General features: G+C 40.4%; 1 protein-coding gene across 3 annotated transcripts; it reads right to left on the bottom strand.

Annotated features, from left to right (window-relative positions):
• Positions 1-4,122: 4,122 nt before the first annotated feature.
• dusp10 (dual specificity phosphatase 10) lies at positions 4,123-12,711 on the bottom strand. Of its 3 annotated transcripts, none has more exons than XM_079254929.1 (5): positions 12,532-12,711; positions 10,666-11,495; positions 6,533-6,901; positions 4,489-4,734; positions 4,123-4,307 (listed from the first exon to the last, which is right to left on the bottom strand). In XM_079254929.1, the coding sequence occupies exons 2-5, from the start codon at positions 11,447-11,449 to the stop codon at positions 4,126-4,128; spliced, it is 1,581 nt and encodes a 526-aa protein (XP_079111055.1). In that variant the 5' UTR covers positions 11,450-11,495; positions 12,532-12,711; the 3' UTR covers positions 4,123-4,125. The 3 variants fall into 3 exon arrangements, with proteins under 3 accessions (XP_079111055.1, XP_079111054.1, XP_079111056.1); XM_079254928.1 differs by having other exon boundaries at positions 12,549-12,711; XM_079254930.1 differs by having other exon boundaries at positions 4,173-4,734; positions 12,549-12,711.
• Positions 12,712-13,512: the final 801 nt, after the last annotated feature.

The raw sequence follows: 13,512 nt of genomic DNA, 5'->3' as shown, positions 1-13,512 counted from the left end.
AAAGGCCAAATACACATTGGAAGGACAGTTTTTATTGTTATGAAGTCAAATAATTGGTGAAAGTCTGAGCCTCTTCTCATATTGCATCTTGGAGCTGCTTTTTAAAATAAATTATTATTCTTATCTGATGTTCTGGGGGTTTTTTTAGCATCATTATCATTTCATGAGAAATTTGAAAAAAAAAAAGTTCCTCATTAATAACATGTAACTGCATTGATAGATCGAGCAAATAATGGCGAACTGCAATCATAAGACTTGTGCCTGCACAGGGCATTACTTGAATTCTTTCACCGGCATATACATGCTATGCAATTCTGAATTAGTGCCTTTTACAACAGATCCCTTAATAATGTTTTAAGAGTAGCGAATGGGGGGAAAAATGGTAGATTCTTAAAATATTCTGTCATATTTTCCAACATAGTTTGATGAAAACTTTGCCTGATTCATATTGGTATCTGAAAGTTGGTAAGTATAGCTAAGAGACTTTTATTTCCAAGTCAAGTCATAAAAGTGTGGATCATCTTTAAAGGTGTGATCATTTTTAAAAGTTCTTTCTATAACACACCTGATCTTCCCAAATGTGCAGTTTACAACAGCTACATGTCCTTATATTTGCAGAACCAAGACCAATGACAAAGCTTGGAAATATATTTTAGTTTAAAGTTACAGTGTGTTATAAATATTTATTTATATTTTTTGGGTGAATTCCTTTCCAAGTTCACTCTTGTTTAATAGAAATAATTAATAGACAACAATAGAATCATTGTTCTGAAAACATTGCATGTGAAGAAATTGCCAGAAAAATAAAGAGAAAAGGCGCTTCTGGGACACCAATCAAACTTGAAGCCTCCCAGTTTATTTCAAAGCTCACAAATTGGGATTACAAAATTACAGTGCTTTAATTGCAATAGTTCAAGGAGTATTAGGGGAAGAGAAGGAGAGATAACAGACCAGGAATTTTGAGCAAGTCATGCGAAAAGGTGTGGGAGAAGGCCTCCGATATCATAGCACCCTTTGTGGAAAAAAATAAATCCATCTGTCCATAGGTCAGTGCAAAAATAGTAATGAATATATGCATACAAAGAAAATAGATATATGTTTGTATACTGTAAATACTTGACCGTTGACTACAGACACAATAAATGTATAGAGACTTGTAGAGCGAAGCCCATTCCCACTGGAGCCTCTGAGCCCAAAGCAGAGACTCTGAAACAAGTCTAGTCATAAAGAGCGCACATCAAACATGACAGCTTGATATTGTTCTAATTCAGAACCATGTTTTCAAATAAAGGGGCGCAGAAGCTTTCTGGAGCTGTCAGTCAGGATATGACCTCTACACGAAAAGCAGTGTAGGAAAGACGGACAGCACCATAATGACTGCCAGTGTCCTTCACCGAGCAGGAGCACAAAGCATGCTTTATCTCCAACCAGACTAATGTTACATTATTCAGTCAAATAGATCATTTTTTATGATAATTTTTTTTTTTTTTTTAAAAAGGATTCAGCAGCTCAGATGAAAAGTACATTTTTCTCATGTATGACATTGGCTCAGATGATAAGCACGAGCTGCAAATGTTTGGTAAAATGGTTATTTTATATATGTGTTGTGAAGCACCAGGAGACACCAGTGACCAAAACAAGAAAAAGCATTAAAAAACAAACAAGCAAAAGAACATTTCTTTAAACCTGACACAAAAGAAACTTTTCACTTCCATTTGAGCTTGCAAATAGGTTAATCACGCTCAACATGTTTGCAGAGACCACACTACAATTTTGTCATCACTTGGAAAAAAAAGTTACAATCTAATTTTGCATAGCATAAATTGTCACGAGGAGGTTTACAGGCTTACTGTCGTGAATGTGTGTGTTGTAAAGCCGCACATTGTGGACGTGCTATGCCTTCTTCATCCCACTTCCAGAAGCTGATGATCTTTTTTAAACTTTTGGATTCAGCTTCAGTGATATAATACTTCACAGCAGGTTAGTTGCAAAACAAATAATATTGGTGCTTAGATAAATATTTTTAGCCCTGTGCCTTTTTTCATGCATTATAATGGAGAGCTGAAGAGAAAACAGAGGAACCTCATTATCATAAACAGAACTAGAATCGTTTGTGGGGAAGTTGCAGACATAAAATGCTTATTTCTTTTTCTCTCTTTGTCTGAGTTTTTTGATTTATTTTAAAATGCTACACACTATTTAACATGGCAGACCTTAATCCCCTTTGAGTCTATCTAATCTGTGTGCCAACAAAATGCAATTGAATGCCTCTGAGCCCTGTTAATACTTTGCTTGGTCAATGTTATTGGCTATTAGTAACTTCTGAACAGAACATGTTGCAGAAAAAGCTACATGATGTAATTGGGAAATGATGTCATTACATAGTTTGTCCAGCAGGGCCAACACTCTTGAGTAGATGACAAGAGTGCAAAGTCAAGTGTTTTCTTATAATAAGTTCTTTGTGAAACTGTGGGGTAAATAAGCAATTATTCAAACATTTTGACTTTTCAATAAAACTAATGCATGCATAACTGTATGTATATATCAAAAATTATATCAGCAAACCAGCACTAACTTCTCAATATTAGACTTTTTCCTTTACTTAAAATCTGAGTTAACCTAAAAATGTCAAGATATGAATATGTGTGTCTGACAAAAAGACATATCCATCTCCGTACGAGTCAGTGGCTAGTGCAGAATCAGATGAAGGTAAACTTTCTACTTGCTTTAATACAGTACTGTTTAGTGCTGAGTTGATTCATAATTCAAGGTGATGCCCAGAATCTCCTTCAAACACCACAGGACCACAGTTACATGATGATACTTCTTTTTTAACCTCTGCTCTTTTTTGTCTTTGGATGCACAGTTCTGCTAAATTCTGCATCCTAATCAGAAATGACAGATAAAATCTTTGTACAATTAACTTGTGAAACCAAGAGGGAAGTTTTTGTCTGAGTTAAAATGCAACCTCCATGTGTTGTGTTTGTCTGAGCATGATGCTGTGCCATGCACAGGCTCAGTAGCGACATGATTTAAGGCATTGATAGAGGCACTGGAGCAGCACGTGACAGCAGCGCTTGCCTACTGTATGCAAGGCAGAAGAGCTCACTTAATTCCAGTTTGGTGCCAGTGACAGGGAATTGCAAAACAAATCGGACAAAGATTCGGCTGCTCTACTGTACCACTGTTGTGACACAAACAGTGACCCACAATAGGAAGTCCATATTGGTTTAAAGTACAAACCTTAACCCTGCTATATTAACATGGGCTAAATCATATCTCACAATGTAGGGCATCCCCAAGAACATATGATGTAGGCTGACACAGACAGTAACAGTTAGTAGAGTACAACAGCGCTGGCTAATGGATGAAGTGGAGCAAAAACAAACAGAGGAGACAGAAGCAGGCAGTGAAAATCCTCCACTGTGTTACATTAAACATCACCAGTAGCCCTGTTTTACAATATTCCCCTATTATTTCAAAGTGTTCCCTCCTCTGCGAGCAGCCATGCATAAAAAGAGCTCTTATGGCTGTCTGGTAACGTGTGTATTGCTAAAAATATATGTGGACGCGGGAATGGCGAAACCAAGATACTGAAGCGAATGCTTAAAATATGAATGTATGCTTCAGCAGACATGAACTCATAAGCTGCGCTCAAACCACAACCCCATTTTTTTGTCTGATTCTCCTACAGATCAGCGCCAGATATTACAGCATGACTGAATGCACCATAAACACACAGAGCTTAACAACAGCAATTACATCAACTTTAAAATGGTTCTTCAGCAAAGAGCTGGAAATGTTTTGTAATCATTACCAATATATACACACATAAGATCAAGGTCTCAGTTGCATTCCACTCTGAAATTATTGCACAGTAAGCCACTGTGGGCTCATAATGGTCATCCCCTTTAGCCCCTGTATAAAAATAGAACAACAACATTGACACACCAAACAAGTCATCATCTTTTTTTTTTTTTATTAATATTATTTAGACAGGCACTGCCGTGGCCAACTCCGCCTGAGTCTGCAAGCAAGAACTCTGTGCCACAGTGTGAGCTTTAAGAGTCCCTCTTGTAAGTAACAGCCCCCCCTCCCCCACCCCCCTCCCAAGCACGGAGAATATCATTTCCAAATCGATTTTCTTCTCCCTCCTGTCCGCTGCTCTGCGATAACAAATGGAAAGCTTGACCGCTGCCTCTCCATCTGACTCGTCTTCTCCTCCGGGACTTCGGCCAGGTCCAAACATTTGGGATTTCTGGCATTTCTCTTCGCCGCTGACCAAGAGGTTTGCCATTCAAAAGAGTCTGAGAAGAGGACGAAGAGATTCAGGACAAATATCAGTGACTCTCTTATAAACTCAAACAGCTCATAGAGCAGCCAGTGTGTCAAAGTTAAACAAAAAAAAAAAAAAAGAAAAAAAAAACAATAACAGTGAGTCCAAGGGTTTTTTTTTTTGGTTTTTTTTTTAAACTACTGTTTCCACACCAGTTAGCTTTGGTGTGAGGATTCGTGGCGTTATTCCACTGTTGAGGTCCTCCTCAAACTCCAACAACTGGCCCATGAAGTTAAGGTTTGGGGAGATGATGGGCCTCCTGGCTTTGACAAACTTGTAGGCGTCAGTCATGGTCATCCAGGTGTGCTTCATCAGGTAGGCGATCACAATGGTGGCTGAACGAGACACGCCTGCCTGGCAGTGGATCAGTAGGCCCATACCCGCCTGGTGTGCTTCCTCTGCAGAGGGGAGCATGGAAACAGTTAGAGCCCAGCTCAAAAGACCCTTTGTTCCATGTATGAGGAAGGTAAGATATTAAATGTCATGCTATAGTACAACCTTCTCTTTGGTCACACATCTATCTAAAGCTGGTTATCATTGATTATTATAAATATGAAGTGTTAGATTCCATTTGTCTTGGTAAACAAGCAAAATAGCACGGTCGCAGAACATTCCAGGTAATGTCAAACCCTTTGTCTGCTGCCATTAAAAACAACTTGCAAACAACTTTTATCAATCAACAATGATTGGGGAACTAATAAATTAACAAAAAGGAAACAAGTCCAATTTTACTGAACTAAAAGGATCAGTACATTTTGAGAACTACTTGTTTAAACCTGCTCGATCTGCATCATACTACAGCAATTCTGTCAACACACAAACCTAATCCTTCCTCTATCCTCCTAAATTGCTACAGCTAAACAAACAACTGGCCAAGAACTAGAGCTGTACCCAGACGCGTCTCTCCGTCAGGCCACAGTGATCATTTAACATATCAATTTTTCTGTCTATACAGACTGTGTTATTGATTTTGCTGTAAACACAGTTTCTGTTTTTCAGCAAAAATCAGTGTTTCTGCTTTAATGAATCATCTTTGTTACTTCATTTTAACTGAAACATTAAAATAAATTGCGAGGAGAGGAGAGTCACCAAATAGCTTTAATTAAATGCTGTATTTTAATGTATTTTCTTAAGCTACTTTACCATTTTATGCCACTTCACATTTGACTGATTGTATTTCAGTTACTTGTTATGTCTAAGATGCAGATATTACACTGGATAACTTCTTTAAATACAACTCTTTGTTGCATATAAAACCGAAGCCTACAGCCCATTTTGTTTGTGAGACACGTGTGTCCTCAGGGTCACGTTTCAGCTATCTAAGAGTTATCAGTCCCATTGAGCGGTGATCTCTTCCTCTAATCTTCTCACAAGGTTTTATTACAATAAATGTTTAAAGGTCTGAAAACAGTTATTCACACTTATTAGAATTAAAGGTGGAGTATGTAAGATTTTCAATATTTTCAAAATAAAGTAACTAATAAAATAACTACAATCATAATTAGATAGTTTTTTGAACAGACTGGAACCTACATGTTCAAAAAACTATCTAATTATGATTGTAGTTATTGTTTAGTTAATTTTTTTTTTTTTTTAAATATTGAAAATCTTACATACTCCACCGTTAAGTTGAATCGAGGATGTGTTTTGGAACATTTCCTTCAGTAAAAGATCGAATACTTCTAATACTGCTGCTATTAGCAGATAACCTGACATGAGGTACCAGGAGAAAACCTTAAAGCATTTCCTTTGCTACAATACTCGGGTATTTTTCAGAGCATAAAAATTCACCTAAGGCAAAAATAATTAAAACTGCATGTTAAAGCAACTACATGAGCAAAAACTGTAAGCACGGGTGAGTTGCTTTGAAGAGACATGATGTAGGGATGATTCATGAGTCCTCCCTACAACTTAGGAAAAAGTGAAAGAGTGACGATATAGTTAGACAAAGAATTATCTCATTTAATTTTCCCCCATTAAGAAGGCTTTAAGTCATATGTATGGTACATCTTCAGGCCTAAAACAGATACTCCCCATTTAAAAAGATCTTTTAGAGTAAATATTATTCTGCCTACACCTCTGTACAGCCTGTGGCGAGACATCTCCCACAAACACTTCATCTTGAAAGGTTATCTTAAAGCCTGCAAGCTTGCAAGTGCAAACTTCTTATGCAAAGCTGCATGGCAAGTTTCATACCGATGAATTCAAATGCCTCCTCGAAGTACTGCCGCAGGTTCTGTTTGTTGCTGTCGGTGGCAGGCAGGCGCTTGTAGACGAAGAGGCCTGTGTCATAGTGATAGAGCGGCAGGTGGGTGGTCACGTTTAGGATGTAGCCGATGTTCAACCGCTGCAGCAGGTTGACGTCCTGAGCGTCGTGCTCGTTCCCCAGATAGAGGAAGGGCAATATTGGTGTCAGCTCTGCGTTCTCAATGTCCGGGGTGGAAGGCAAGGAGTGAGGTAGAGGCCCCGTCAGGCCGGCGGCTGCGCCCGTGTCCAAGCCCTCGTGGAGGTGCAGCGAGTGCTCGCACAGGTTTTCGTGGCTCTGCCTGAAGCAGCTAAGGCCTCCTGCGAACACGACAAGAAATACTTAGCTGGGCATAAATGTAATGTGATTAACTCTGCCTTTGGATATGAGACTGAAAACTAAAACTGTTCAATTTCCTTCAATTCAATTTCATGTTCGTCAATCGTGTCTGCTTTGGAATAAAGCTTGGATCAAACACCACATAAACCTTCGATTCTCACCGGCGCTACTGATGCTATAAATACATGCATTCATGCCTCTGACCACCACGTGACGCATGTTACAACTGAGCAGGACAACTAAGCTTTGCATACACATCTGATAAAAGCAACGACAACTGGCTGTGACGAGATTTGAAGCCCTTTAACATCAGAGAAACCTCCTGTCACCTGACTACGTTAATATATTTGGTTCTGATTTGAATGCCTGCATTTGACTATTGAACAATACGAAGGGATCTGCACCGCCTGTCCTTATCAGCAAAATAAACCGGAGAAAAGTGGCTCATCAGACATTTTCCATGAGCTCATGCATTCACAGGTGCATCTGTTTAGCTGTTAATCTGCAAGTAAACCGACATACTGAGTGTTAAACACACTTCTCACTGGACATCTGCTCTTCTCCAAATAAACTGGTTTGCACCTGTTTGCAACAGTGATGATCAACCAAAGTTTCCTTTTAGCATTTTGAGCCATGGGGAGGGGTCCAAGTATCAGTTCACGTATTGTTCACAATGCGGGAGCTGACATCATGCCATGTGAGGTCATTGCACAGCCTCACTACCTCTCTGCCCGGTGGTGGGAAGCAGGTGGGGATCTCCTGCCAACGGCTGTGTTTTCATCATGAAAAGATTGTTGACCAAGCCCTCACAATAACATAATGTCATGGCCATAACTGTGCTCTGGTAAATGAAAGAAAGGGAAGTGCTCAGAAACTGTCACTAAACAACTTAATGAGACATTAGAGAAGGGGGGAATTTCCACTGAAATGAATAGTTTTTCTTTTCCTTTTTGTCAGTCCAAGCGGTGAGCTATGTGCGGGCTCCTTAGATGTTAAACACTCCGATTAAACGCCTAATATTTCTGCAGTTGCAACTCAGAAAAGCTTTAGCCACACAGGTTCCTAACTTCCTGTGATGGCACATAAAGAGTCACTTGAAAGAAAACATAAAACGACGACACCAACTCCTGGTAATGATGATGGATTTATCAATAAACAGAAGTAAAACATATAATACAATAGAATAGAATAGATCCCCAATGGATATTATTTTCCCATTAGTATGCAGGTATTACCATGTTGACTTTATACATGACTTGTTTCAAATAACATGTCAGGACAACATCAGATTTGATTCATGAGATATGTTAGCTATTTGCTATGAATAAGCTATCCATACATGTAAACATTTGTCGTGCAGCCCAAAGTCAGATACGTTCATATCTCTGAGCTGATTGATGCAGTTTACCAAAAATCCAATCTGACAATATAGCTAGCTCATCAGTCTTTATGATGTATGACTTGGACGCTCTGAGAGTGATTTTTGAATTATATAATATGTCAAGATATGTCACAGATAAGATCTCACCTTATTGCGACAAATGCGTACATTTGTTTTCTACCTCTCAACATAAGTCTTCTTTCCGTTTTTTGTGCCCAGTGAGTGGTCAAAGATATACAAAGATTAATATTTACTGCACTTACACATATTGTTGGAATATATGGGAAATTACAACGCACAATTTCCTCTCAGATTTTAAAATTTTGTTTTGCTTTTACATTCAGTTTGTTGTTTTTCCAGCTACTTTTTATTGTTCAACATGAGGCTGTCATCAGAGGAAAATACCAGTCGCCACTATACAAAATGTCACGCAACCAGCTAACACAGTTGGTCAACAGCTGACAATCGTTACGGGGTTTCCAAAATGATTAAAGAAACAAGAGCAAAATATCCATCAAAAGACAGTAGACACTGAACGAAGGCTAAAAAGCTACATTTTCATTTACATGTTAATCATAACAGTTTCGGAGTTGTAGGCGTTTTTAGCCTAAAACTCAATTAATGCCAGTTATATGCAGACTGGGTAAGCCGTGCTCTAGCATTTAGTGATCACCTGCCGTGGTCCTAACATCATTTAGTTAACATATGAAAAAACATGGCGCTAAACAGTCCAAACTTGTTTCAGCTCAAACTGAGCTCAAATATTTTCACTGATCAAACTCAACTGCTGAATGACACTTTACTCAGTAAACACAATCTCCAGAAGCAGCATATTGTAGTGAGATGAAGCACGACCAGCTGTCAGTATCTCTGACTAAACTCGCAAGGGAAAACATGAGAAGCATCTCTGTCACTTTCAAGAGCCACAGGCTCAGTTCCTGTTTAGAAACTACCGTTTCTGCCCTGAAAGGCCTCTCCCAACACCGCCTGCCGTTTCCGTGACTCGCCGTATACCTTTGAAAACTACTTACGTGTTGTTTATGGTAATTCAGGTGGATTAAATGTAATCTATTGCTGCTCGTAGCTGCAGCGAGCAAGGGATGGATGCTATTGTGTTTCCACTGGAGTAGAGGATTGCACCAGACATATTTACAGTAAATGATGACTAAGATGTGCTGGTAACTGATCAAATAATGGAGTATGACTAAATTATTTAGAGCACACATGCTCTGGATATGTCACCATTACTGCTGCTTGTTACAATAGTGTTTTTTTTTTTTTTAATTATGAAGCTTTGAAGTACAGTACTTGATGGACACAAAGAATACGTAATCACTCCATTTTGAAAAGAGCGCAAAAAAATGAAGAGAAAACAAAGTCAACCATTCCTTGTACACCCATTCAGGGTGTAATTAAACAAAATAAATTTGAAGAAATGGGGAAAATGGGCTGTTTTAGTTATGAAATATGTGAAATTAGAATAAAAGAGTAAGCCTGAGCCTTTTGATCTTCTCTGCATGGCTCACATTTTGCAAGGCTTAAACCAGCTGAAGAAAACAAGGCAGCCTGCTTGTTCCTCCCACCGAGACAAGCTTCAGACAGACACCAGTGCGAGATGAGAAACTGGAGAGGAGTCTCGTCCATCAAAGCCCACAGGAGGACCAGTGGAAGAGGAGAGAACAGATGTGAACAGAAGGGATCAAGGTGCTGTGATCTTAAAGCTAGACGGTGACTGGGAGGCATTAAGAAAACACTCACAGCCCAGCCCCCAACACGACACACGGCTCCAGCTTCAAACAGGCAAAGCAAAGATAGAAAACGTGGCAATGAACCAAGGACTGTCGTCTGTACAGGCTGCCTTATTTACTAACAGCTGCTTTTCAGTCCCTGCAAAGTGTTCAACGTGTCTCATATAGGAAACATCATAAGAGAGTCGGCGTATGTTTATGTATGAGGATGATGCAAACAGAGTTTGCATTGACTTTGTTATTGGCGCAATAGCTGTTGTATGTTGTGCTATGGCTGCTGTGATGCTTCAGTGGAGCGTTCTCAGGATGATAAAACCGCAGCCTGTGCTGACAGGCTATATCAGCTGACAAGAACAACAAAGGTCAAAGTTTACACACTCTACACAATACTGTTCAGCCACACTGGTTTCAAATCAGTTTATATCGCCATTAAGTTCCCAACTCTGTTAAATCAGGCACTGCTCTCAGATCTCTAAAGCAATTTAGTCCCCCTAGAGACAAACTAAGGCCCATAAAATTGTGGTTCTTAGCTTTCTTCATAAAGAAAATCTTTCATCATATTTTAATGATCCCAGTCTTTGTGTCTCAAACTTTAATATGCCCACTTTAGCGTTACCTTTGAGAACGATGGGGTCCTTGCCCTCCCTCCGTAGTGAATCCAGGACCACGTGTAGCGGTTGGGAGGATGTCAGCCGGTTGGGATCCGTGGTGCTCTCATCATAAATCACAATCTCTTTGGAGAAGATGCCCTTAAAAGAGTCCTTGCCTTCACGGCAGGAGATGAGGTCCAGCACAGTGATCTTGCCCTGCTGTAGCCGCCGGCGGCTGATCTTGTCGGAGCAGTTGATGTGCACGGCACCGCGAATGTGGCTCTTGTTGTACTCCATGAAGGGCCGGCAGTCAATGATAACTGGCACGGGCCCTACGGGGTGACCCATAGGGCAGCAGGTCATCCGCTTGGCCAGCTCATTGGGGTGGATTACCCTCAGAGTGGACAGGACCTTTGGCGTTGCTGGGGTCAGACTGGGGGCGCTTAATGCTTCATGGTTGCTGACCATTGGTGTGGGTGGTCCAGCGTAGCTGAGGTTGGGGCTACTGGCGCTCACCTGGCTATGGCTGAGGCTCTGGCTGTCCTTCTCATAGGTAGTCACAGAGCAGCAGCTAGCACTACTGCATCCACACGACAATGAGCGCGTGGAGCCCTTGGATGAGGGCATATACGATACAAGATTGGCCGTCGCCCGGATCTTCACCACAGTGGTGCTGATGACTGTGTCGCTGCTGCTGGTGGTTGTGATGGAGTCCAGGTAGCTGGTGTCCAGGTGCAGTTGGAGTTCCTGAGGTCGGATAGGCCTTGGCAGCGCCACCACAATTCTGTCGTCAAGGGGAGATGGAGGCATGGGGAGGCCGAGGGCTGGACCTTTACGGAGAACTCAACAAGCCGCTCTGGGAAAAACACAAGCGAGCAAAAACGTGAAACTGTTGTTACATGAACTCTGTTTGATTACATCCACGTGCTGTTATCTAAGGTGTGAATAATCAAGCAGAGGACACACACACAGGCTGACTTCTCTCCAACTGGATCAAAACGCAGACTAAAACACAGGAGCTGAAGCCAAATAGTAGTACTGTCAACACCTTCAGGGTTACACCTAAATTGGTGGGAAAATTTTAGGAGTGACAGACTAGTCACTAATAATAAACGGTGAAATCATCAGAGAGTGTCCTGCTCTTGAATCTTGGAGAAAGTGCTCAACATGAATCACCCCCCACATACTGTACATGTGTGTGATGCTGAATTTTTCATCCCAACTCCGCTCTGTCTGATCCAAAGCTTTTCAGGACAACAGAGGGTGGGATAAAAGATAAAATACTGCATCAATACCAGGCTGCAGTTCTGTCTTTCACCCCAAGTGAAAGTCAGGGAATGAAAACAAAAAGAAAATAAGGAGGGGTGCCAAATCTTTCTGATCAGAGCGGGTTTAAAAGCATGTCATGCTGGCATATTGTGTAAAAGACACCAGCCGAGCCTTGCATGTCGGGCTCTTGTCGTCTCAGGCACGATACAGGTTCGGGGGGGTTAAAAAAAAAAAAAAAAAAAAAAAAAACCAGATCACTCATAGGCAAATTCATTGAAGAAACCGGCATGAGAACGTGCTGAGAATGTGATATGGCTTTCAGGGCTGCGGACTGAAGGAAATCTTATTTCACACCAGCATGTTTTAGAAGAATTTAAAATAATACAAAATGCTGTGGCTGATTTTAAAGGCAGACATTTCAACTTTGTCGCAATGAAAGGGTAAAGCACACACACACACACATGCACACAAAAGCTGTAGCAAAACACGGCACAGATACAACAAAATATACTCAAAAATGGTTGCAGCATATTCATACTCCTTTTCATTATCTATAGAAGCGCGTGTAATCTCTATGACTGTGCATTTAAACAACAACTTGCGCCACTAATTCTCAAACTTGCCTTTTATTTGAGCTTACCGGTGAATGTCACGGTTGACTGTAGACGGATTTATTATCTCCCCTTGCTGACAGCGTTGCCTCCATTCAGACCGTCCCAGTGTTGTGGATCGGCAACATTTTTTAGTACTTTTACCCTGCTTCCCAGAAATAATATTGAAGGAAGTCTGCCAGCCTACTGAAGTCGCGCAGTGGGACTGACGCGAGTGCGAGCCAATGCGCGACTTCATTAATATTAAATATGATCCTCTGCGTACAGTGAAGTCCGGCCCTGCGATGGGAGGGGCCTGTCAGAGCTGCGGCGGGGGGCGTGGTCTCAGCGCAGTCTAGTCCCACATATGAAGAGGGATGATGTCACTGGCAGCCAATCAAATGCCTCTTCGGGTTGTTTAAGGAAGAAGTCGTGTTGCCTTCAGGTGTTGCTCGTAAACTTTTAAAGATGTTGTTAATTGGATCCTGTAAGTTAAAGAAGCTCCTCATAATGTGGAAAGTAAATTAAAAGGTGATTGGATATTTGTCCATCAGAGGACAGGAAATAAATTTTCAGAAGTTACCACATTTGAAATTGTCAAAATGATCAAAAGTATCCTTTGGTTTTCTGAAGAACCTGAACGTTTTCAGTGTTCAAGAAGACAGTTATTTATCAGTCTAATCAATATATAATTAAGTAACTAAAACCAAAACAGAATTTTGATATTAGCAAAATAATCATTTTAAAATTAAAATAAAAAATCTGTTATAAAAGCAGAATATACACTATTTTTGCCTCCTTTTTTAAAGTTAGATACAGTCATACTGGTTCAAGCCTAAATGGACCTAAATGAACACAAACAAAATGTGTGCAAGTTGAGTTTTGGTTAGATAGGCCATTTTACTGGTCTACTGTTCTTGTCCTATATAAGCACAGGATGATAATTAACCTATGCCAAAGTATGTCAAACTCAATTGGTGAAGAAATGCTTGTTGACTTGTTACTTCATGGTCA

The sequence above is a fragment of the Telmatherina bonti genome, assembly GCF_933228915.1.
Source record: "Telmatherina bonti genome assembly, chromosome: 16".
Classification (NCBI taxonomy): Eukaryota; Metazoa; Chordata; class Actinopteri; order Atheriniformes; family Telmatherinidae; genus Telmatherina; species Telmatherina bonti.
This window is presented reverse-complemented; position numbering and strand designations above follow the sequence as displayed.

Bases quoted from the DNA above. Each gene is read 5' to 3' on its own strand.
- dusp10 (XM_079254929.1), bottom strand. From the start codon at position 11,449: ATGCCTCCATCTCCCCTTGACGACAGAATTGTGGTGGCGCTGCCAAGG. The intron at 6,902-10,665 runs GTAACGCTAAAG...TCGTGTTCGCAG, and splicing joins GGACCCCATCGTTCTCAAAG to GAGGCCTTAGCTGCTTCAGG. The intron at 4,735-6,532 runs GTATGAAACTTG...TCCCCTCTGCAG, and splicing joins GGAGGCATTTGAATTCATCG to AGGAAGCACACCAGGCGGGT.